Source organism: Mus pahari, chromosome 13 (genome assembly GCF_900095145.1).
Source record: "Mus pahari chromosome 13, PAHARI_EIJ_v1.1, whole genome shotgun sequence".
Taxonomy (NCBI): Eukaryota; Metazoa; Chordata; class Mammalia; order Rodentia; family Muridae; genus Mus; species Mus pahari.
In genome coordinates this window covers 29,477,750-29,502,215 of record NC_034602.1, presented here as the reverse complement: position 1 = coordinate 29,502,215, position 24,466 = coordinate 29,477,750, and the positions used below count along the sequence as shown (strand labels likewise).

General features: G+C 50.4%; 1 protein-coding gene across 2 annotated transcripts in view; it reads left to right on the top strand.

The window, feature by feature from the left end:
• The window catches only part of Sorcs2 (sortilin related VPS10 domain containing receptor 2), a 369,891-nt gene that overhangs the window by 301,472 nt on the left and 43,953 nt on the right, over positions 1-24,466 (top strand). For both annotated transcript variants that reach the window (XM_021210728.1, XM_029545261.1), the window contains exons 4-8: positions 6,697-6,861; positions 13,209-13,282; positions 16,392-16,456; positions 19,191-19,309; positions 22,149-22,238. In XM_021210728.1, coding sequence (XP_021066387.1) covers positions 6,697-6,861; positions 13,209-13,282; positions 16,392-16,456; positions 19,191-19,309; positions 22,149-22,238 — 513 coding nt within the window. The remainder of the gene's footprint in view (positions 1-6,696; positions 6,862-13,208; positions 13,283-16,391; positions 16,457-19,190; positions 19,310-22,148; positions 22,239-24,466) is intronic.

The following is a 24,466-nucleotide window of genomic DNA, read 5'->3' as shown; positions in this document are numbered from 1 at the left end:
AAAGATCAGACATCCATCCGCAGCGTTTTGATGGCTTGTAGACTTCTGGAAGCCATTTCTGGCCATTGGGGTAGTGAGAAAGACCTTTATAGAAAGGCCTTGCTGTATCAAGACCCCCTGGTGCTTGCTAGTTGTCTTCCAGATGCAATCATGCCCTTGGCATTGGCATTGGCATTGGCATTGGCATTGGCTTTAGTTGGGTGGTGCAGGGGAACATGAAGGGAAAGAAGTTGGTGCAGCCATACACCAGGCCCTTGGCCTCTCTGGCCTCAGCATCCTCTTGGAGAAATGAAGGCAACCACAGTTGTAGGTATGATGTGAGTGCTCCATAGACCGTTTCCTGTCCCATAGCTCTGACCCTGTGCTGGGCCCTGTAGCTTACGAGCCTTTCCTGGGGCTCAGGCTCAGCCATCAGTCAAATGAATGTGTCAGATATTTCTACAGCATGTTTCAACATGTTGCCTCTGATTTCAGGAAGCCTAGCCTCAGGGGCCCCCAGGACCTAGCTCAGGTACCATATGTCTCCCCCAGAATAGTAAGCAGTAAAAATACCCCCTTTGAAAATAGAGTCTGCCTCTCAATTTGGAAGTGCAATCTGCTCGCTTCCGCCCACGAGCTGCTAATTGATTTGCTTTTTGCCCCAGGACTCTCATCCTTGTCAGCACTTTCTTCTTTCCTTGGCTTACTCTCCCAGGCCCGAGGCTGAAAATAGACCTCAGTGAGCTTTGGGTTCTTGGCATTCACCTCAGGGTCACCTAGACAGAGGCCTAGACCCACCTCAGGGTATGGTGGCCGGAGCCCAGAGCTCTTCATCAATAATGAAGTCACAGCACTGACTCAGTGTTAGCTGGAGTTGTCTAGGCTGGGGTATGACTAGAGCAGATAGACCCAGCCTTGCCAGGCTGTGGGGGAGGCTTCCCTAGAGAGTATCAACAGCCACAAGTCTCCAAGCCATTCTGGGTAAGGGTCAGGGAGCTGCACTGACTCTGTACCAGGGAGGGTCTCCGGGAGAGAGAGCCTCTGTGCACAGGAAGCTGTTTGATGAGCAGATGTAAGAGGAAGGCTCTGACCCTACCCACAGGTTGGCTGGTGTGGGTTCATCTGCAGGAAGGGCTTTGTCGTCTGGAAGTTCGCACTCAGAACGTATGAAGAGAGCTATTTCGGTTTTATAGGTGGTCCTGAATCGTGGTGGAAGCTCAAGGCCAGTGTCTCAGTCATCAGGGGCTGAGTCGGGCTAGCTCCATCCTCCTCTTCATCCATGTAGGGAGCAACACACACCCAGAAAGGCAAGGTGCCTAAGGTCTCAGTCTACCACAGAAACAGAGTTGAGGTGGCTGATAGCAGCCTGGGGTGGAGAGGGGAGCTGGGCCAGGGATCCCGTTCTTGGAAACCCTGTCCATCACGTCACTACGCTGGTTTGCCAATCAAATCTACCCATTCAAGGCATAGCTACCTGTGTGCCCCTCCTCAGAGAAGGCCCCCTTCCTGATCATGGTTCAGCAACCATAGAAGACTGAATAGATGAATGAGTGAACCTTCACTAATTCGTGAAGTGAGGAGCAGTGAGGAGGAGGAGGTGAATGGGACTCTCTGGCTGTTGGCCTCTGGGCTACTTGAATATTCATGAGAATGCTTTCCCAAAGAGAGAAACAAACAGGATCCCATGGGAGTCCGGGTGGAGGTGGGGCCAACAGCCCCTCACTCATACATACATTCTATTCCCTATACACCCAGGATGGACCAATTGCCAAGCCCACCCACCCCTGTGCCCATGGTCACCAGAGGTACACAATAGGAGTTGCTCGGAGCGTGAAGTTCAACCAGGAGGCCCATAGCAAGCAGTTGCGGTGCCACATGTATCATGGGAAAGAGTCTTAATGAGAAGCATGTGGGTTCTAGGCACAGGATTGGCCAAACCAGGTGTGCATCTCAGGCCTGGGGTGGAGCAAGGGATGTCAGGTGGACAGGTGAGCCAAACAGGATGCTTGGGTGGCTTGTGTCCTTTTCCTTCTTGTCCAGGTATCATCGCACAGTTTGGACTAAGAAAGGACAAAGGACCCAAAAGGTCCCGGGAGCTACAGCTGGATGCTCTGAGCAAAACAGTTTATGAATTACAATGCAAAGTATAAAATAAATATTCATGATCCCCTGGTGATATAACTGAATGATTAAGTAAATAGCAGGGGAGGAGAGGCCTGTTCTAGTGTAGAATTCCATCCCTACCTAGGCAGGATACAATCCCACTACAAAGAGGACAGCAGAGCAAGCCACAGCAGAGGGCCCTGAGGGTCACCCGCCAGCCAGGACATGGGCACCACAGTGTCCTGATGACAGTGCCTCCCTCTGGGATCTTCTAGCAAATGCCATTGCAGTGGTATTTGCTAGATCACAGGCTGATGTAGGAAACTCAGCAGCAGAGCCTCCCAGGAGGGACACCTGCAGGAACCAATCCATGTGCCTATCCACTGCCACATCATCAAAGCAGGGGGAGGAACCTAAAATGTCCCTGACAGGAACCAATGAGAACCACTACAAATGAGTGTATTTAAGCAAAAGCTGCAGTCCTAACTCGCCATTTCAGCCCGTTTACCAACACACACTTGCCACTGCAGAGTGACACGTGCTTCTTAAAACTCAGTCACTGTAACATGGGGAATCGCAGGGACTCCCTGCCCTTTATCCTTCCTTCACTCCACTCTGCAGCCCTTCCCCGAGTCACCCCTGTTCCTTCTCACCTGCAGGCTCATCTCAGACGACATAGCTTTGTCCCTGTTACACGGAGCCCCTCCCAGGCCTTTGTGAACAGAGAGAGCAGGCTTCGTGCAGGAGGAAAATAATTCACGTTCCAAGGAAGCTCATCGGATTTCCATGGGAAGAAAGCATGGTGGGATTACCATCGGCTCACATAGAGCAGGGAGGGGGTGCTATGCAGCCCACTGAGCCTCATTGTACTCCTAAGTTAAGCTTGACCTCTGAAAGGCCATCACAGCCATATCCAGACAGAGGCTGCTCTCAGGGCCCCACATCCTGGAAGCTGTGTATTCCTCAATTGTGCTGGTCCCCAATCAGCCCCACCAGCTCCAGGTCCAGCAGAGTCCTTCCTCCTCTAACACTCTGCGGAGCATGTCAGTTGCTTAGATCTTGACCTTGGCCCCCTTGTGATGAAAGATGTGTATGTGATGTCTGGATCCCTTCCCTGTACCTGTTTCCACACCTAGCAGGCACAGAGGAGAGGAGGGTGAGAATTCCCTTTTAGAGTTCTATATGAATATAGCTCAGTTACACCGTAGAGAGGCCCAGAGTGAGGTGTGTGTGTGTGTGTGTGTGTGTGTGTGTGTGCGCGCGCGCGCGCGCGCTTGAGGACCTGCATCTACACACACAAGAAGGAAAGTGACTACATGTCATCCATGACTGCACCAGAGGTCACAGCACAAGTAGGAGGCAGGGTAGCCAGACTCAGAAGGGCCCACGGAACAGCCTGTGTGGGTGGACTGTTTTCTGCAACTATGGACAGCTGTGAGGGTTTCTGGGATCCGATGCCAGTGGTCCCAGCTTCCCACCAAGGAGTAGACAGTAGACGGGGACTGGAGAGTTCATGGCAGAGAACCAGTTCTCACTCTGCCATCCCTGCCCTAACATACTTCAGTGAGGCAGACTCAAGTGGCTCTGGCACCCGATGTCTGCATGCTGTGTGCTGGGGTCCCTTTTCCAGCTGACCTGGCCCAGTGACTCTAAGGTCTGGCTTGTGAGGAGTTTGACAACTCCCCCCTTTCACCTCTGAAGCCCTCCTGTAACCAACAGTGTGGCATCAGTGTCTCAGCTAACGTTCTTGACTAGTCCGTGATGTGGAGCTGAGTCCCCAGCAGCCCAAAGGAGCTGGCATCCGTGGGGATTTGGCAGCATAGAGGAAGTTTAAAAGATGGTGGGTCAGGTGGCCTCCAAGTACCCAGGGAAGGCTTCACAGCAGGGTTCCCTGAGGGTCCTTGGCTGCCACAAAGCTGGGTGCCAGGGTGACTTCTCCTTGGGAAGCTTCAATGAGGCAGAACACAGTGTGGAGGACAGACCATCCCAGCCATCCCCATTCATCTGCTGGTTTGAGAGCTACATAGGGCCTGGGGTGCTCATCCAGCCTGTGGGCTTTCTGTCACTTCAAACGCTCCACAGCGGGGCGTGGTATGCACATAGAAAAGAGGAATGTGGCAGTCCCCACAAGACCAAGCTGTCAGAGTCTCCCAATGACCCACTCCTGTGAGCCTCTTGGGAAGCCACCTCCAGCAGAACCCAGTTTGTGTTGTTGAAACATAAGCCAGATGGCTCCCCCATCATCCTGGGGAGATCTCCTGCCACAGCAGGAGCATGGCTATAGGTATGACAGGGGCTGAGTATGGACTGCTCTCTCAGGGTGGGGCTGGACGTTCAAGGGAAGGTGTCCTGGATTCTACTCCTGGAGGTCCAGGGAATCATTTTTCTCTGTCTCTTCCAGCTCCATGTGTCCAGCAGCTAGTGCTACCATCTCTGTGCCCTTGTCCCCTCTCATTGGGACACTACTGCTGAGCTTACCCTAAATCTATGAGGTCCTTTTCTTGAGGTCCTGCACCTGTTACCATGTTCCCATGTAATGTCTCTGTTGTGAGTGTGCTCCATCAGGAAGACAGACGGTCATTTGCCTGTCTCTCTACAATGTCTGAATGCACTGACTAGTGTTTAAGTCACAAGCTACCTCAGTCTGTTGGCGGCAGTTTGCCAACTAGTGTGATTCCCTTGATAGCTGGACAAGGTGAATACTGGTTCTTTATTACAATCTTAATTACCAATATTAACTCTCAGATAACAGTTGAGTGTGTGTACATGTGCATACAGAAGAGAGAGAGAGAGAGAGAGAGAGAGAGAGAGAGAGAGAGAGTACATGTGCACACAATGCTTGTAGCTATATATCTACCTACCTACCTTTATACATAGGGGTCCTGCTTTTTTGTTAACTTGAGAAAATAGACCCACAATTAAGAAAAAGCCCACTACAAGACTGGCCTGTGAGGAATTTTCTTCATGAATGGTTGATGAGGGAAAGCTTAGCTCGCTGTACATGGTACCGACCCTGTGCAGGTGGTCCTGGGTATATCCTCTCCTACCACAGCCAGACAGGGCAGCCCAGTTAAGGGAATGGATTCCCACAGACAGGCAACAGATTTAGGGATAGCTCCCACTCTAGTTATTGGGGGACCCGCATGAAGACCAAGCTGCATATCTGCTATGTATGTGTGGGGTTTGGGGGAGACCTAGGTCCGACCCTTGTATGCTCTTTGGTTGGTGGTTCAGTTTCTGAGAGCCCCCAAGGGCCATTTTAGTTGACTCTGTTGGTCTTCTTGTGGAGTCCCTTTGGGTCCCTCAACTCTTCCATAAGACTTCCCAGGCTACATCCAGTGTTTGGCTGTGGGTCTTTGCATCTCTTTCGGTCAGTAGCTGGTGGAGCCTCTCAGAGGACAGTTATGTTAGGCTCCTGTCTGTAAGCATAACTGAGTATCACTAATAGTGTCAGGGATTGCTGCTTGCCCATGGTGTAGATCTCAAGTTGGACCAGTTATTGGTTGACCATTCCCTCAGTCTCTGCTCCATCTTTGCCCCTGCATTTCTTATAGACAGGACAAATTTCAAGTCAAAAGTTTCATGGGTGGGTTGGCACCTTATCCCTCCACTGGAGGTCCTGTCTGGCAACAGGAAGTAGCCACTTGAGGTTCCATATCACCACTGCTAGGGGTCTCAACTAAAGTCACCCCCATAGACTCCTGGAACCTTCCCCCTCCCAGGTCTCTGGCACATCTGAGAGATACCCCCACCTCTGCCTCTGCCAGCTGCTGATTTCCATTCATTCTCCCAGCCCTCTGGTCCTCTCTCCTGTCTCTCCCCAAACCAGGTAACCTCTTCGTTACAGCATCCAGGTAAGGATGTTGCAGCCTTTCCTCGGTCTGTTGTGTCTGATAACTTACTGGCCTGTTTTTCTTGCTGTGATTTAACACATCATTTACTCCGAGCGTCCAGTTCACTTTACTGAATCTCTACAATGAGACCTTCTCTGCCTTTAGAAGTAAGTCATTTTGCTGGCCAGGTGGTCTTGTTTACATGCCCACCATGGTACAGTCACCCTGCCCCCATGTTTGTGCTCAAAATGGAGACAAATGCTGATGCTAATATGAATTTTTAAGAAGCAAAGAGCAGCCCAAAACCCACAGCTTACACAACATGGAGGTCTTAGGACATGATATATTCTCAACTCACCCTCCCGTGGGGTCAGTATGTGGGTACATGTTTTCAGGGGACACTAGTCAGTTGGCTGCAGTGACCCTGCAGTAGCCCTTCCACCCCTGTCAGCCCCCCATCCCCCTTTGAAATCTAGGCTACTACCCACCTAACAGCATTCTCTTCTGCAGACGGGCACCTCTACCCCCATCCCCCCTGTCTCACACATTACCTGTACCATCTAATCCTCATTCAGATGTCCTGAGTGATACCCACACCTCTCTCAGAGCTCCCCTGAGCCTACTCTTCTTTATAGTGGAGACCTTGAACTTCAGGATCCCAGGTCAAGCCTCAGCTCTGCCACAGGGCCTTCAGGGGTAGGGGTGGGGCAGGGCGTGGCAATGATGGAGCTCGCACCTCCTAACAGTGACCCTGATTTCAGTGTCACATTCTGCGTTTCAGATCATCCTGGTGAGCTCATCCCTCGGGGACCGGGAGCAGAGCCTCTTCCTCAGTACCGATGAGGGCGCCACCTTCCAGAAGTATCCTGTCCCCTTCCTCGTGGAGACGCTCCTCTTCCACCCGAAGGAGGAGGACAAGGTGCTGGCTTACACCAAGGACAGCAAGGTAATGGGGTGTGAGGTCACATGACCCAATCAGATGAACATCGGGACAGAAGCAGCTTTCCTGTCAGGGGACTCTGAACCCCCAAGTGATGAGGCAGAGTCTTGCTGGAGCTGGGGGGCCTGAACCTCAATATTGCTTTCATTGACACACACATGTAACCAGCATGTGTATCAGCATGGGGAGTCTCACACATATGGCATGTGTTACAATGACCACCATACCATATAACAGGCAAGAGAAAGGTTCCAGAAGGGGTCTCTGGCCCTGGTGACAGACATGCAGTACCTGCCACACTGTGGCTATTGAGTGAGCTGCCCTTGACACACAGAGGCCTGTGAGCCGGGTAAGGAGGTCTTAGATGATGCCCTCTGCCTCTCCTCCTCTGCCTTAGGCTAGAACATGCTCAGGTGGAAGGGCACTGTTTGGTTTCCTCTAGCCATGATGGGCAGTGACCACAGATGTAAAGATTTTAATGACAAAAGTGTGTCTTGTCACAGACCTAGAGGCCAGAAGTGTAAAATTAGTATCTCTGGGCTAGAGTTGAGTGTCCCTGAGTCTCTGGGGATAAATAGTCCCCCTTTCCCAGTCCTAGTGGTTGCTGTGTGCCTTGGGTTAAAGTAGCATTGCACTATATTCATGGTTAAGTCTCTGCCCATCCTTAGAGTGCCCACTGCATGCAAAGCATGGACATGCTTGGTGTACTTATGTCTATGACTGTACATTGTCTGAACCTTCCCAAAGGCCTGAACAGCAACCTCTGGAGACTGCTGTTCATCAGCCCCTGGGAGAGGGATGAGTGTGAGGGCCAGCATGTGTCCATGATATCAGACCTCTGTACCTAAAATGCAGCAAGCATGGACCCACCCTCCACGTTTTTCCTGATCCTGTGCCCCTTCCCTAGTGCTAACATTCAATTGCATGTTTCCGTTAGCATTCGATCACAATCTGCAGCCCCCACACACACTAGGGCTGAGCTCTGAGAAGGTATATTGGATTTATATCTTTACCATTATCAAGTGTTCTATGAAAATAGATGCTGGGTGAATAGATTATAGATGGACATAGGCAAGGATGAATGGATGGATGGATGAATGGATGGATGGATGGATGGATGGATGGATGGATGGATTACATATGAATATAGGGAAGGATAGATAGATGGACAGATGGATGAATAGATTTTAGAGAGATGGGTAGTGCCTTAGTTTTGGTTTTATTGCTGTGAAGAGACACCATGACCAAGGCAACTCCTATTAAGGAGAACATTTAATTGGGACTGACTTACAGTTTCAGAGGTTCAGTTTATTATCACCATGGAGGGAAGCATGGCAGTGTACAGCAGACATGGTAATGGAGGAGCCCAGAGTTCTTCATCTTGATCTGCAGGCAACATTATGTGTGCCACACTGTGTGCACAGTTTGAGCATAGGAAACCTCAAAGCCCACCCCCACAATGACACAGTTCCTCCAACAAGGCCATGCCTCCTAATAGTGCTATTCTCTATGGCCAAGCATTCAAACACATAAGTATTTGGGGGGTCATATCTATTTAAACCACCATAGGTAGATTATGGATGGATGGATGGATGGATGGATGGATGGATGGATGGATGGATGAATAGATTTGGATAGACTGATTGTGTGTGTATATAGTATAATATATATACAGTGAATAGATGGATGGGTTCAGGGGTAGGGCCAGATGAGCAAACAGGTGAGTACATAGGAATGTGGGTAGTGGTAAGTAGGATGGTGGATGGATATGTGGGCGGGAGGTAGATGGTGAGTAAATAAGTGGATGAATGGATGGATGAATGGATCGATAGAAGTTGGTTAAATGAACATATGGATCAATGACAAATTCCTACTAACATGGATCAACCAGATAAGAGAACCCCAAGTGGAACCCTTGGTGATGACCAAGGCCAGCTTTCCCCAGAGCCCAGCCTTCTTGCCAAGGTCTAACACCTATTGTCTAGTGTCCCTGGTCCATGGCTGCCTGTCTGTTCCTATCTCTTTCCCTCAGGGCTGCACACCCTTATGGGTATTAATAGCAGTACTTAGCCTTCCATGTAATTAGACCAAAGCGCAGCTACGGCGAGTTATTTTCCTGAAGAAATTGACTGTGTTGCAATTGCTCCTTAATTTATGGTGCCCTGAAAAATTAATGGAGCTGAAACCTTGGTTATTTTCCTTGGCTCTTTTCTGTGATGACAAGGAAAGAAAGGAGAAGGGAAAAAAGGTTTAATTGCTGTTATAAAAGGAACGAGGGATTTGGGGAAATTAGTAAGTGATGGCCGGCTTGAGTTTTGTGGGGGCTTGGTGGTCTGTCAGTGCTTAGATGCCCAAGAAGCTGTGACTGAAGTGGAATCAGGCCAGCTCTGACTCTACAAATCTACAGACTTGCTGTTAGCCAGGCGTCTGGACACTGCTGATAGGCACACACTGCTAAGCACTCTGGCTCAGAGCAGTGCACTGGGCATTGGTCCTAGGTCTTTAGGTAGCTGGGACTATGCCAGGCTTTTCTGGAATGTTCTGGGTGTGGTTCCTGGCTAGGAGGGTCCAGAATTCCATGTGGCTCTCATCTGGGAAGTATGCTGGTCTCACCACATTGGGTGGAACAAAACAGAAACTTGACCAGCTTCAACTTTGACCAGACAGAATTGTACACCAGGTCCAGAGCCCCCAGGTAGGCACAAACACCCTATGAACAGGACTGAGCTGGGTCACTCAGACCCGAACTCCTTTCCCCTGCTCTGCCATCCCCCCACCTCTCCTTCCTCTTCCCAGATGCCTGCCCTTGCTCCAACAAAGGCTCTGCCTCACTTGGGAGTATCCTGCCTTCTGCTGTTCCTTCCTCACTATGTCACGATTTGGGACACAATCTGAGGTACCTTGCTGTAAGCTGGCCAGGCTTCTTGGGTGATACCCAATGTGTGTTCCTCCCAAGTCTTAGCGAGGTCCTAAGGCTCCCAGGACCAGTTCACCCTTTCTACCCAGATCTCTTGGGGATACTTTCTCATCACCCACAGCCTTATCTCCCTGGGCCTGAACTATGGACCTGCTTTTTGACTGGGGCAATTATTTCTAAGATAAGGTCAGATTCACTTTGTTTTGCTTTGTTTCCCTCTTTCCCTCTCTTCCAGTCAAGAAACACTTCTGGGACTGGGGAAATGGCTCAGTCTGCAATTGCTTTTTGTACAAGCATAAGAACCTGAGTTCACATCCCCAGCACCTATGTAAAAAGCAGAATGTATAGTTCCCTCTGCACTCCAGAGTTAAGCATGCTCCCTGAGACATTAGGATGTATCCCAAGGAGAGAAGGGTACATCTCAATTTAGCTTTCCAAACCCTGGGAACACATTCCTACTCTGACCCAATAGTCTAGCTGCAAGAGAGTCAGTGCAATGGCAGGCATTAGTGTTCCACCTATGAAGACAACAAGGCATTCTGGGCAAGGGAGAATGAAAGCTGAGGACTTTCTATAGTGATGCCACCAGAGCTCAGAGCAAAGCTGCTGGCCATCTGGTCCCATATGAGGGTCACTTATATGCACTTCTTGGGTGCACTTTCCCATGATGTTACCTTCTCCTTGCCTTGGCTGCACTTTCTTACCCTTTCTTGGGGGAAGCAATGCCTTAAAGTACATTCCACCAATCTCCTGATACACTCCCTGGAGCTGATCTTCTACCCTGCCACAGGCTACCTCTATGTAGATTTTAGCTATTCAGGTATCCCTCCGATGTTGGTTCTTGTTTACTTTCTATGTTTATCTTTTTATTAAGCAGAAGTATTCTATTTCTGCAGAATTGATGATAGATAGTAAAATCACACCCCCATGAGAATGAATTAAAAAGGCTCCATAAAGCTCTGGGATGGGTATCATAAACACCAGCACATTGGTGGGGATAACAGTGGTAATGCCCCCATTAATGCAGAAATGTTGCCACTAGGCCCTTAAATGTTTTTCTTCTTGACTGGCTGTGGGTATGAGCAATGCTCTACTAATTTGTAGATGTATAAACTTATTCATGAGATGGAAAAGGGCTTGCCCCCATCATCCAGATGACCCAGAGATAGGGCCAGAGATGGCCAGCCATTCTTCTGGGGGACACTGTTTTACCACTGACATTGTACTGTGAACTTAGGTCTATGAGATGAGAATTGCTGCTATGTGCAAATGCTGTGTTGTACTGAGTGACGTATTACCTCTCTGAACCTTAGTTCCCTCATCTTGTAAAAGTAGAAAAGTTATTCCTCTAATGGTTGTGTCTGTGGTCATATATGCACGTGAGTGTGAGTCTGTAGGTATATGAGTGCGTGTGTCTCTGTAGGTTTGAGTGTGTGTTTCTGTATGGGCTTTCAAGTGAGACATCATTTGACATAGATCACAGCCAAGCTGAGTCATGAACCTTGATAGTTATTGAGCCTTGGGTTATGCCAGGTACAAGTCCAGGGACTTCAGAGTGCACAGGAGTACCTTACCTGTCTAGCAGTTATACAAAAAAGGGAAACATCCTTGTTTAAAGAAAGCTCTTTTACAAATGGAAGATGATGATTTCTTATCATGTGATCCAGAGAAGGTGTCCACACATAATATCCGCCTGTTAGGCTGTTTTTGGTACCCAGCCATGCTTATATGTCTAGCTGGGACTCTCAACTCTCTCAGCTTCTGCTCAGAGAGCAGAGGTGAGTGTTCCATTAGAGACTACTCAGCCCACCAAGCCAGAAATACCTACTCTCCTGCCCTTTCTAGCTAGCCCTTGCCCCACGGCCAAATGTGTTCATTCATTCAGAAAACCCACTGGTGTACCTGGTAGACAAGGATTCATTCAGTATTAGTGCAGAAGGTGAGCAAGGCAGATGAGTGCCCCAGGCAGCCAAGGGTACACAGAGACGGAAATGGGGTGGAAGGAAGTGAGCCTGAAGCTGGGGCCTCCACATCCAGGGCTAATTCCCAGTACACTGTTCCGAGCTGAGGCCCTTCCACTATATATTACCCAGATGCCTGGCACCCTGTGTGGTGATGGAGATAGCCCACCACGCCCCTTTAAGGGAGGAATGTGGAGTCCTAGCTTTTAACATGGGAAACTGAGGCTTAGAAGAACCCAGAACACACACACGTAGTTGCTCATCTGTGGATGAAGGGCTCTGGCAGAAGCCATGCCTGCTGGAGTCACAGGCTTCCCCTTTAGAATGTCACTGTCAAGGATGATGTTTGGTGGGTGAGGATACTAAATGCCATACTGGCACAGAGAGCAGAGGCAGGGGCATAGGCAGGGGTTTCCTTCCTGTGCACCCTCTGAAGTCAGCTGCAAGTAACAGTGTCACACGGCTCTGAACCTAGCTCTGATGAAGACAGACTTCAGTGTGTAGAACTCTGTGGGACCAAAGGGGGCTCCAATGGCCGCATGTCTCCGGAAAGACAGAAAGGGCATGGCTGTCATAGTAAGTCAGCACTGGGGGTGACACCTATAAAACCATGAAGTAATGCAGGTGAAAGATGCCTTGGGGACAGTGATGACAGACTCATCCATCCATGCCTGCTATCTCAGTATGTGAAGCTTGGCATGAGAATCACGAGCATGCAGGGACAGCAGGGACATAGGAGGTGAGGGAGGTGGGTGTTGGGATTCACGGTGTCTGTCCTGCAGCAAATGCATGCCTGGGTTACCTGCTCTATAGCTGGGCTCTGGGGCCGACCAGCTACAAATCCTGAGTGTGTGGGGAGAAGTCAGTGTGCCTCCATTGGGGTCTTCCCACTGCTCCATCCCCATCATAGCAGACAGAGGGCGTGCCCAGCAGGAAGCCAAGGCCACTCTCCTCAAAACTTGTCCCTGGCCCTGCCTGAGATATGAAGCCACATCCCACACTGGCTACTCTCTGGCTCTGTCACCCTCAACCACTAGCCTCTTCTTCAGCAGCCTGCAGCTGAGGACAAGAGCAACACTCCCTGTCCAGTGAGGCCACCAGAGTCCTGTGCAGAAGTGTCCCACAGAGGGAAGTCCTGAGAAGGACTGGAGGAGGGAAAGAAGAGACATGGTCTCATGTGAATCTGTCAGACTGCCTGTGCCACCCCAGGCTGGATCAGGAGAGGGACCCCACCCCTGGTGACTCTCCGGATTTGGTTGATTGTCCGTCCCCAAGAATTCACTTGCCAGGCTGCCTGGGTGGGAAGACTTCCATGCGACGGAGCCCTATCTTTGGCTTCAGCCCTTGGTGGTTAGCCTGCAGCTCCAGTGTGCCTGTGGGACAAGAGGGACTTCCCTTGGGGGGAGCCCTGTAGCAGATCACTGTCCCTCGGACCTCCTTGCCAAAGCTCTATCTCTCTTTTGTCTTCCCTGCAGCTCTATGTGTCGTCGGACCTGGGAAAGAAGTGGACACTTCTGCAGGAACGGGTGACCAAGGACCACGTGTTCTGGTGAGAGTCTTTTCCACTGGAGTCTTTACTCCCTTCCTCTCTCTAGGGGATCACTAGGACCCTCTGTGTGCTTCTGGAAGCGTCCAGGGCTCAGCATCCCTCAGGCCTTATTCCCTCACGGCCAGGCTTTGTGTTGTTCAGGCCCCACCTTGTCCTCTGTATCTCCCTGTCTACTGGGAAACACAGGGACTCTGTCACAGTACAGCTCAGAGTAGCTCAATGCTCCTGGCTGCCCTCCTCCCAACTCCCTGTCAACTCAGCTCCCACCTTCTCCTGAGAGGTGCCCTGTGTGCAGCTTCCCTTGCTCCAGGAATGCCCAGGCCCTGCCTGCTTAGGCCTACTTTCCTGCCCCACCAGTGCCCTGGGTTTCACTCCTTTGTCCCACAATATGACAGTGTTCAGTCCTGCTAGGAACCAAAGACCCAGCAGCCTCTGAGGAATAAAGCAGGCAAGAGGGTAAATGAAGGTGGAATGGGCCTCAGGTCCCAGACAAAGGCCAGGGGGTGCTGGCCCCCCATTTGTATGACCTTCTGGGAGCCCCTCAGGGACTTGAGCATCATTCCAGCCCCACCACCCTAGTCAGGCAGCTCTGAGGCCCAGGGAGCACAGGCCAACTGTTTGAACAAGACCATGGAGGACACGCATCTGCCTAGGGCCCCAGGCAGTAAAAGGGGGGCAGGAAACCAGAGCAGCTGGCTCAGTGCCCACACTGTACCTGGCTGTGAGCACGATTCCCTTTCCAGACATGTTCTACCTTCACAGGCTTTCTGCTGCATGCACACACATGCACACACACATACACACACACACACACACACACACATGCACACACATGCACACACATGCACACACATGTACGCACATACATGTATTTTCATGTCCTTTCTGTCTTAGCGTAAATGGACATAAAACTTTGTATCGCCTCCCAGGCAAGCTACTGTCCTGTCTCCAGTGAGGATGCACAGTACAAACACCCCCTTTGCATCCCACCTCCTTGTAACTCAGGCTGTGCTTGCAAGGATCCGGTTCCCGTTTTGGTTTTGAACACTGGCTCCTGACATCTGTGCCCTCTGCTCCTGGGAGGAAGTGATGATTTTCCCTCTGTAGCAACCCACTGGAGTACACGTCCTAAAACCGGATGGCTGCTGTCAGTCACAGGCCCAACCCTGATGTCCTCTGTGGGAAGCAGAAACCGCCCCTTGAGTCACTCCTTAGAAGTCGAGGCTAAGGTCAGAAACTGGGGGGTGAGCTCAGGAAGTGTGATTTCTCCAGTTCCACAGACATGAAGCCCTAAGGGAGACTGTAGCATTGTCACCTGTCCCAGACTGGCTCATGGATACTCTCTAGCTAGAGAGAAGCCAACCCTGGGAAATGGGGAAGAAAGAATTCACATTCAAGCTGCCATTATCTTGGACAAATCAGACTGGCTCTGCCCACATGCTTCTCCTGTGGCTTGGGGCTGTGCCTGTTATGTGGGAGAGTCACAGGACGCTTGGCAGCACAGCTGGTTGGATCCTCTCTGGAATGTGGTGACAGACAAGGGACGGCCCCTGTTGTGAGCAATAGATAATGCTGTTTTGACAGCTTTGTCCTTGGATCTGTAGCGGAGAGCACCAGGACCTCTGCTCTATCTCAGGCCTGGCTCATTAGCAGTGTTGAAGCTACACAACACACTGGCTCATTAAGGAGATCCTGAGGGGTGTGAAGCAAGGCGCTTATTCTGGATTGTCACCTCTCCTCGGTGACCAGCAGCCTCAGAGTAAAACCACAAAAGCAGACACTGGCTGATACCTTGTTAGTGAGCAAATGAATGGGTGAATGAATGAATGAATGAGGTGCAGATGAATGAATGAATGAATGAATGAATGAATGAATGAGCAAGCAGGTGGATGAGCCTTTAAAAGGCCTCCAGAGCACCTGGAATGCCCCTGCTCCCAGGACCTACCAGTGTCCCTATGGCCTCTGCACCAAGAAGGAAGCGTCCTGCCCATGTGCATATTCTCTCTCCCTCTCCCTCTCCCTCTCCCTCTCCCTCTCCCTCTCCCTCTCCCTCCCCTCCCCTCCCTCTTCTCCTCCCTCTCCCTCTCTCCATTTCCTCTTTCTCCTCCTCTTTCTCTCTCCCATTCCCTCTCCCTCCCTTTCCCCATTCCCCTTCCCTTCACTCTCCAGCTCTTTTCCCTGTCTCTCCTATATAAATTAGCACATCTGGGAGTCTGGAAGGGGGGGTGCAAAAGGTCCCAGCCTGAGTTTCCTGACTCCTTATGTCTCAGCCCATGTCTTGCTGCTCTCTATCACCAGAGCTTGGGATGGTGCTGGCAGAGTGGGTCCCATTGGCTCCTGGAGATGCCGAAGTACTTCTCAGGATATCCTGTGTCTGCCTTCTGGAGGCATAGCACAGGCCTCCAATAGGGTCCCGGGACACAGACCTCCCCAGCAGGGGAGCTCTGAGAGGAGTATGAATTCTGGGTCAAACAGACCTGGCGAGAGCTGCGGGCCACCCTGGACAGCACCTGTGTCCTTGGGCAAGTCACATACCCTTGGCCATGGCTTAGGGGACTCTGGTATAGGTTTATAAGGGTGATACAGAAGAAAGTGCTCTGTCAGAGCCTCTGCCAACACACAGGCTGGGGACAAACCTGGAAGGGATTTCCCTCCCCGCATCCTGTGATGGGCAACTTGACCAGTCATCGGCCTGGTGAAGGAGAAGGCAGCCTCTCAGATTCAGATCCTAGTTGGACTCCCAGGGAGCCTGTCAGGGGCGGATGACCATAGGGGTATCTCTAGGCACCTCTGATTGTCTCTCTGTGGGGACTTGGGCCAGCAGTCCCAGCCTGTGTCTCAGATAGGGTGTGAGACCCCGAGGAAGAAGTGAATCACATAGACAATGGTATAAGCAAGTGAGTGAGAGCTCCCCCAAGCTTGAGGCAGATTTATCCAGCTTCATCAAGGCTCCTGTTTGGACCCTGAAGGTCTAGTGGGGAGGACTGTAGCTTCTGGACTCCGAAAACAAGAGTAGCCCCAGAGCCAGAGATACCGTGGTCAGTGGAAGCCCAGAGGGAGGTTTTAGCTACCCATTCGCTGATACTATTTTCAACCTCTTCCTTTCCAGGGCTGTGTCTGGAGTGGATGATGACCCCAACTTGGTCCACATGGAAGCTCAGGACCTCAGTGGAGGTAAGTGGGTCACAGTCACAGGTACCCCTGAGCTTCCTTGCCCAGTGGTGCCGCTCAGCTGGGCTCTTGTTCACTGCTGTATCCTCCGTGGTCAGTCCTGTGCACTGACCTCCCTGTGTTCTGATGTGCCGAAATTCCGAAGCACACTTGTCTCCCCGCTGGGGATGAATTGAAGTGGAGGAGGCCTGCTCTGTGGGGATTCTATTAAAAGGGCAATTTGTTCCGGCTCCTGAGCACTGAGTCTTTCCTACTGCAGGGCCCCACCCAGCCTGGCTGAGAGCTGAGATGGCTCTAGGTCTCGGTGGCTCCCCTTCCACAGGCAGAGCTGTGTCATGCCAGCCAGTAACTTCCAAACCTTCACACTGGGCAAGTCTCATATCGAGAAGGTGGCCGAGGTCATTTTCCTGGCAGTCCCTTGAAGTCCATACGCACCAGCCAGGTGGAGACCTGGGGCTCCTGGGCAGGAAAATTTAGTCCTTCTTATGTGGGTTGATGCTTGGACCAACAATGGATCCACACACATGTTAGTTTTCTGTGTAGGCAGCTGCTGCCAGGTGATAACATGTGACATCTCCAAGTTCTCAGCCAGGGCTCCATACCTCAAAGGGTGGGGCCAAATGTTACCACAGCTGCTGTTTGGGTAAGCTGGGAGCAAAGCTCAGAGATGGGGACATCCAGTTGCCAAGTCGTAGGACACACATCCCATGCAGGGATGTACAGAGGTGACACCCGGCAGGCTCCATGTGACAGCATGGCTGGCTAAGACTCAGGACATGCCACGCCCTAGGAGAAGAGATAGGCTGAGTCCTGGATCGGGGCTGTTCACGTAGTCTCCAGTTTGGAGGAAGCAGAGTTTGTGTGCAGCAGGCTAAACTCTGCATCAAGAGCCCCTGGGCCGACTTGGCTCATGAGTGGGACCCTGTCCAGCTCCTGAAGAGCTCACAGCCCAATTCACCAGTCCCCAGCCTAGAGCCCTGCTGGAAAAGTCTGCAGAGCTCGGCAGCAGATCGCTCAAAGTCCTGAGGTCTCATCTCCAAATCTATTGTCCCTGTTATCCTCCAGAGGATACTGTTCCAAGATCGCCACACTCCTGTTACCTGGCTGGGACTGCCTGCCCCAGTTTATCTATTGTGGGCTTTTCCCCATCACCCCCAGGCAACCTCAGCCAGCCACTCTTGGGACTCCACAGCACCCTAGCACCCAGCTTTCTGTGCACTCCCCTGGCCTGAGAGCTTCTTGAAGTTGCGCGCTGACTGGTTCTCAGTCTCCCAGCAGAAGGACTCCTGAGTACATCCTTGTGCAAGCATCCTACTGTGTGACAGAGTGATGCTCACTGCCCTCACCATACCAGAGCAGCCTCATTATCTATCTGCCTCTCTCCACGGCAGCAATGCTCACTGCTCCCAAGAGCCAGTCCTCCATGACAGTCACTCACCGCTCAGGGCCTTCCTTGGAAAGTTTCCTTATGAATCGTGCAGGAATGGGAGGGTTTTTTTTTTCTTTTTTTTTATTTATATGGAAATAAACCACACAAGGAGACAGAGACAAACAGGAAACCAGGGAAAGAAAACAGAAGAGAGCAAAATGACAACACAAACTCAATGACACCACTCTTATCCCTTCCTCCCTCCGTCTGGTAAAGCCCAGCCAGCTCTACACACTCAGTCCATCTTTGTCTGAGGTGGCCGACAGCACTGGTTAAAGTAGCCATGCTGCTAATATTCCCCCAGAATGAATGAACAAACAAATAAATGAATGAGTGAGAGTGGGTGAATGAATAAAAGAATGAATGAATTACAAGTAAATGAGTGAGAGTGGGTTAATGAATGAGTAATAAGTAAATGCATGCGTGAGCAAGTAAGCTAATGAGTGAGTGCATGAGTGAATGAGTTAATGAATGAATGAGTGCGTGAGCGTATGAGCAGGTGGATAAATGAGTGGGTGGAGAATTGAGTGAGTGGATGAATTAATGAATGAGTGAGCGGATGAGTTAGTGAATGAGTGAATTTGTAAGTGAATGAGCAACTGAGTGAATAAATGAATGAATGGATTAGTGAGTGAGTGAATGAGTGAGTGAGTGAGTGAGCATATGAGCTGGTGGATAGATGAATGGGTAGATAATTGAATGAGTGGGTGAATGGGTGAGCAAATGAATGAGTGAGTGAGTGAGTGAGTGAGTGAGTGAGTGAGTGAGTGAGTGAGTGAGTGAATAACTGAGGCAGTGAATGACTGATTCCAGGCTTGAGTGAGTGGAATGTCTGCAGTCTGGCTGTTCCCACCAGCCCTGGAAACACCTTTCGGGTCGGAGACAGCAGCTTCCCAGCAGAACCCAAGTTCAAGTTGATGTATTGGAGCTGAAAAGATGGGAGTTTGGGCTGTGAGTTAGAGGGAAAGTGTGTCTGAAGACACTACTCCTGCCCAGAAAGGTGTCCAGGCCTGTGAGAGGGTGTGACTCGGGCTGGGTGGGGCCTAGGGAGGTTCCTGAGCAGTCTGGTTGTCCCGTCCTTTGGATAATGGTTCTCCAACACACCAGCAATTTCTCCCCAGGAGCTAAAGAAATCCTGAACGGTGCCTGTCTCCACTGGGCTGGCATCGTGGTGGGTGAGGCTCTTTAAAAAAATGGAACTCCAGACCAAGCTAAGATGCTGGTATTACCAAATGATGGGAGCCCAGAAGTCCTCGACGCTCCTATGTCTCAGCAGTCTCTATCTCCCGGCTGCTCTGTCCCCTGCAGGCTATCGGTACTACACATGTCTGATCCACAACTGCTCAGCCCAGCCACACACAGCACCCTTCTCCGGCCCCATTGACCGTGGGTCCCTGACCGTGCAGGATGAGTATATCTTTTTGAAGGTGAGTGTTCCAGGTCCTGGGAGGGGACAGTGCATGACCCCTTGCCATCAGAAGAGTCAATAGGCAGTGCTTCACTTCCAAATGCCACTTAGCAGGGCTTAGAGTCTCTGCATCTTTTTGGTGGCTGGAACATCTACAGAGGTGTCCAGGCACCAGAACCTTGTCTCAAGGCTGTTCCTGATTTTCTCTGCCCACCATGTACCTACCCACCATCTGGGACCCACAAATCCAAGTATATACACTTCACATGGTTCCTTTCGTGATTTGGGTCTTATCCTGGATGTTCTGGTTATTGAACCCCTGGGACCAGGACACTGCTGCGGTGGCCCCAGTATCTATCGAAGGCCAATTGGGAAATGCTAGTGAGCACCAATGGGAAACTTCTTGGTCATTTCTAGAGTGGGAAGCCTGGCCCCTGCTAGATTTGCTAGCCTTCTGTACAGAGCAGGGAAGATAATCTTTCACAGGCAAGCCCAGGGACTGGTTTCCATGGTGATTCTAAATTCTAGCAAGTTGATAACTGACCATCACCATCTCCAAGTTCATCTACAGAGTCAGGCCATTTCCTTGGGTCCCACTGCTGATCCCCGATCTCCCCCGTAGAACTTTGGGAGATGAGCTCAGAGCCTTCTGCAAGAGAATTCCAAAGAGAAGCCCAGTGTCCTGTCACCAGAGGGTCCTTCGGGTTCCTGTCCTTCTTCCCTGCCCAGTCTCCATGGCATTCCTTCTTAAGGAACAATATCTATCACAATAGTGCTGGCCCCTCTCTCAACTTAGCAGGAAGCCCTGGGCCCCATCGACATCACTGTATCATTGGCCACGCCCACCAAGTCCTATGCCCCTATGTACCTGTGGGTCCCTGTAACTATCTCTTTTTGGTAGCTACTGGTTCCCATTTCTGCTCTGAAATGGTTTCTGTTGCCAGAGAGTAACCCAAGCCACCATATTTCATAGAAGGTCCTGCTGCCTTCACAATCAGGGTGGCCATGCCCTTGAGCACTAAACCTCCACCAAGGAGCACAAGTGGCTTCCCCAGGGAATGAGAGCAGGTGAAGCCTGCCTGGCTCTGCTCTGACCCTGAGCTCATCTACCAGACCAGCTTTGGCAATGGGCCCATCAGCTTCTTTGGAACACTGTGTCAGGCACAGCATCCTTCACTTGTTAGAGGTCTTCTGTCTCTGGAATAGCTGCTGCTGCTGGGGTGGGGGAAGGGTACCAGGCCTTCCCACCACAGGGGCCCTTTCTCCAAGTTCCCAGAACCTCTGCATATTCAAGTCATAGCCTTGAGGCCTAGACATCTCCAGACCAAACAGTCCCTTCCTTCACAGATGTGTCATCTAGTGGAGCCTTGTTATCTTTGCAATAGTGGAAGGACAGTCCTCTGGCGGTGCTCCATGGGGCTCTACCATCCCATTTCCAGAGAAACAGCTCAGAAAGCTGTACCCTCAGGAGGCCCTGATCCTTTCTCAGAGCTGGAATTTGAAGTAGTGTGCCTGTGAACCAGCTCCACACCAGACAGACAAACACAGAGAAACCTGCATATATTGGGATTCACACCTGACTCATGCTCACACCCACATATGCCCACATGGAAACCCCATAAGTCCATCTTATGGGCACACACACACACGCGCACGCACACACACACACACACACACACACAGTGCACTTACATATGTTCACACACAAACACATGCTTATACAATACATTTGTACACATACATGCTCACAAACACAAATACACCACACTCACACAGGTACTCTCATCCACAGATATTTACACACATTCACATACACAATGCACATACAGACAGACGTACATGCATGCACACACACAGAGACCCACCTCATGGAGATCCACGAGGCTCCACACCTACCCATGTGCACACACTGAGAATAGGGAGCTATCTCTGAGAAGCCACCACCATTAAGTCCTTTCCATCTCTCAAGATCTCAGCCTTGACCACCCAAGGGAGCAAAGGCCTCTCTCCAGCCTCCTCTTCAATGCAGGAGACAAACTGTGTGATCTCTGGGCCCCCATTTCCTCATCTGTTTGGTGCAAATAGTCAAACTCATGGGGCTGTTTGCTTTGCAGTCAGAGGGACTGCTCCGGTAGAGTGCCAAGGGTGGTGCTGGCCATGTAGATGGACCCTGGGGAATGGGACTTATTTTGGTTCCCATGCCATGGCCACTTTTAGAGACATATTTATTTTCTGCCTGTCTATTCCTCCACTTAGAGGCTCTCTTGAGAGCATTTTGGGAAATGGAACTTTCTCCACTGTGTCCCATGTCTGGGCTACCAGGAGACAGAATGCTGAGAGATGGGGTGAGAGGCAGGTTCTAGTTACTGGAAGGATGTGGGAGGTCCCTAGAGTTGGGGCACTCTACAGGGGGCTTTGAACAAGGAGCCTGAAATTTCAGGCAGAACAGGACACTGTGACCATGACAGAGAACTTGACAGAAACAACTGGGAGGGAGAGTTACTTTGCTCACAGTTTGGGACATTGCCATCTACCCTGGTGAGGAGGGCCTGGCAAAGCCAAGCAGCTTGCCCCATGGCAGCTAGGATGCAGAGAGAGACATCTGTGCTAGCTAGCTTGCTCCTTGCTTCTGTTCTAATTTAGGGTAGGTCTTCTCTGCTCTGTTAATCTTTTCTGAAGATGCTGATAGACACAACATGAGGTGGGCCTCACTTTCTCCTAGGTTACTCTGAGTCCAGCACCATCTCTTGGGTGACTCTGAATCTGGCAAGAGCCACCATGGCCAAGCTGTCTGCTTTCCAACAGAGAGTGGAGTTTGATGGGAGGTTCTGTCACTTGATGCTGTGTTTCTCCCCTAGGCGACATCAACAAACCGAACCAAGTACTATGTTTCCTATCGCCGCAGTGACTTTGTCCTGATGAAGCTGCCCAAGTATGCCCTGCCCAAGGTGAGGTGGCCTTTCCACATCCTATGCCAGATGCAAAGACTGTGAGACCTTAGTCATGAGGGTTTGGGATTCCACGGTCAACTGAGACAGGAATGAAGAATGGATGTGACCACACTTTCTCGGCCCCTGCCTGCCCATTATAATAAAGTATCTTTGGAAAGAGCAAAGAAAAAGCAATTGGTTAAAAGGCAGAGCATGTGTAAAGGACCTGGGGCAGAGGGCACAGCCAAGGGCAGTGTGGAGTGGCAGGGAGACAGCCTCTCAGGGCCTCTATGACCACAGGCTTTGCATCTTAACGTCCTTTTTTGTGAGCTATGGACCTAGGGACCTCAGACTTTTCTGAACCAAGGGAAAAGTCAATTAGGCCTTTCTTCAACATCTCCTCAGAAACAGAGAAGATGGGATGGAGAGTAATGAGCTCACTAAATTAGCTGCCTGGCTGAGTAGGTGAATTAGAAACTAATGGTTTCCTTTCAGCAAAGGCAAATGTCTTGGAGGTGAGTGACTCTCCTGGGTCTGTTAGGGTTGCAGCACTGGTCCTGATGTAGAGAAGGTTCTCCACAAGTCATAGTTTCTGTGACCTTGAGCACAACTCCCTGGGGCCTCCCAGCACCCAAGCCCTTCACCAGGGGCCTGCGACCTGCTCCCTTCTGCTCACCCAGCTCAGCAAAGTTCTGAAGAGCATCCTGTCAGCAACTCATAGGCCCGCTAACTGCATTTTCTAGTCAGATTTTGTTGATTTATAGAGAATTTGCAACTCTTGCCTGCTTTCTCCCAACAATCAGTCCCTTCATTTTTTTTTTTTCTTTTTAAAGTTAGGTTGCCTCAGCCTAAAGGGATTCCTCAGCTAAGAGTCCCTTCCCCCATTCCCACCCTACCCTGGTCCTCTCTGGTCACATGACAAAAGAACTTTGATATGGCTAACTCAAGAGTAGAGTTCCCCAGCACCCTGATTAGCATGACAGTTGTGTCCAGCAGCTATAAAAGGATACATGATCCCACAGTAAGTGACTGGCTGCAGGACTTCAAGCTGAGGAGTCAGTACCCTGCTCAGCATAGCCATGGCACAGATATGTGGGTGTCCCTGTAAGTGTACCCCATACACTGTGGGGATTCACTGGTGAGAATTTCAGGAACTGGACCAAACACACAGATCATTAGCATCTTTGCATCCAACAGAATGTCATCCTATGGACTAAGTCAGGCTCAGCATAGTGTGGCCTGATTCTACGTTGAACCATGCCTTCCCTGCTCCATGTCTAAGGAGATAAACTATGTTTTTCTACCATTTTGATCTTGGAAGAGCAGACAGCTACTAGGATGAGTCAGCATCCTTGGTTTGAATTGTTGACTTGTAATGACTGTTTTAAAAGTCCTACAGTGCCTTAGCAGAGAAAAATGTTCAAGAATCTAAACAACCACAAATTATATAAAAAGCTCTCACAGGGGTAAGGCGAAGGCAAATTTACTAGAAAGAAAAAAATCATCCTGTGTTTGTAATAAATTTACTTAAATTTATTTTACTTAAAATAAAATTCATATTGCACAGAATAGAGGAGAGTGGTGTTGGAAAGGACGGCTAAGTTCAAGCTCCACAGCCTTGTCCTTGACAGCAGCCGCACTGCAGAGTGTAGGGTCATGACCATGACCACACTGGGACTCTGAGGTCTGTTATAAGCCTCTGACATCCAGGCATCAGGTGGTATAGAAGGTCAGTTTTGACAGTGTAAGCTTTTGACCTAAGAACAGTAGCCACGCCTGCCCTTGCCTCATAGCAGGCAAATGTGTGTGCTTTCCTGGAGCAGCTTGCATGTGGCCAGGGTGGGTACTTTAGACCTTTCCCTCCAGACACAGGCCTGTGCTTTGGCATCAATGGTCATGGTCAGCTGAAGCAGGGTTAGAGCATGTTCACTTGCCTTTTCTTTGCCTCTTTTCTTCTTTGGGAAACAGGTTTTTAAGAACCAGCATAGCTAAATGTATGGGAAAGGGGGTCAATGTCACCACACCTCACACCAGTCAGTCTGGTGCTCAGTGTAGACAAAGCCATTAGTGATCAGAGGCAAAAGCAACAAGGCAGTCTCACAGAAAACAGACGACAGTATCATACATTCAGACATCCAACAGACAGTCATAATATCATACACTCAAGCATCCAACAGACAGTCACAGTATCATACACTCAGACATCCAACAGTTACAGTATCATACACTCAGACATCCAACAGACA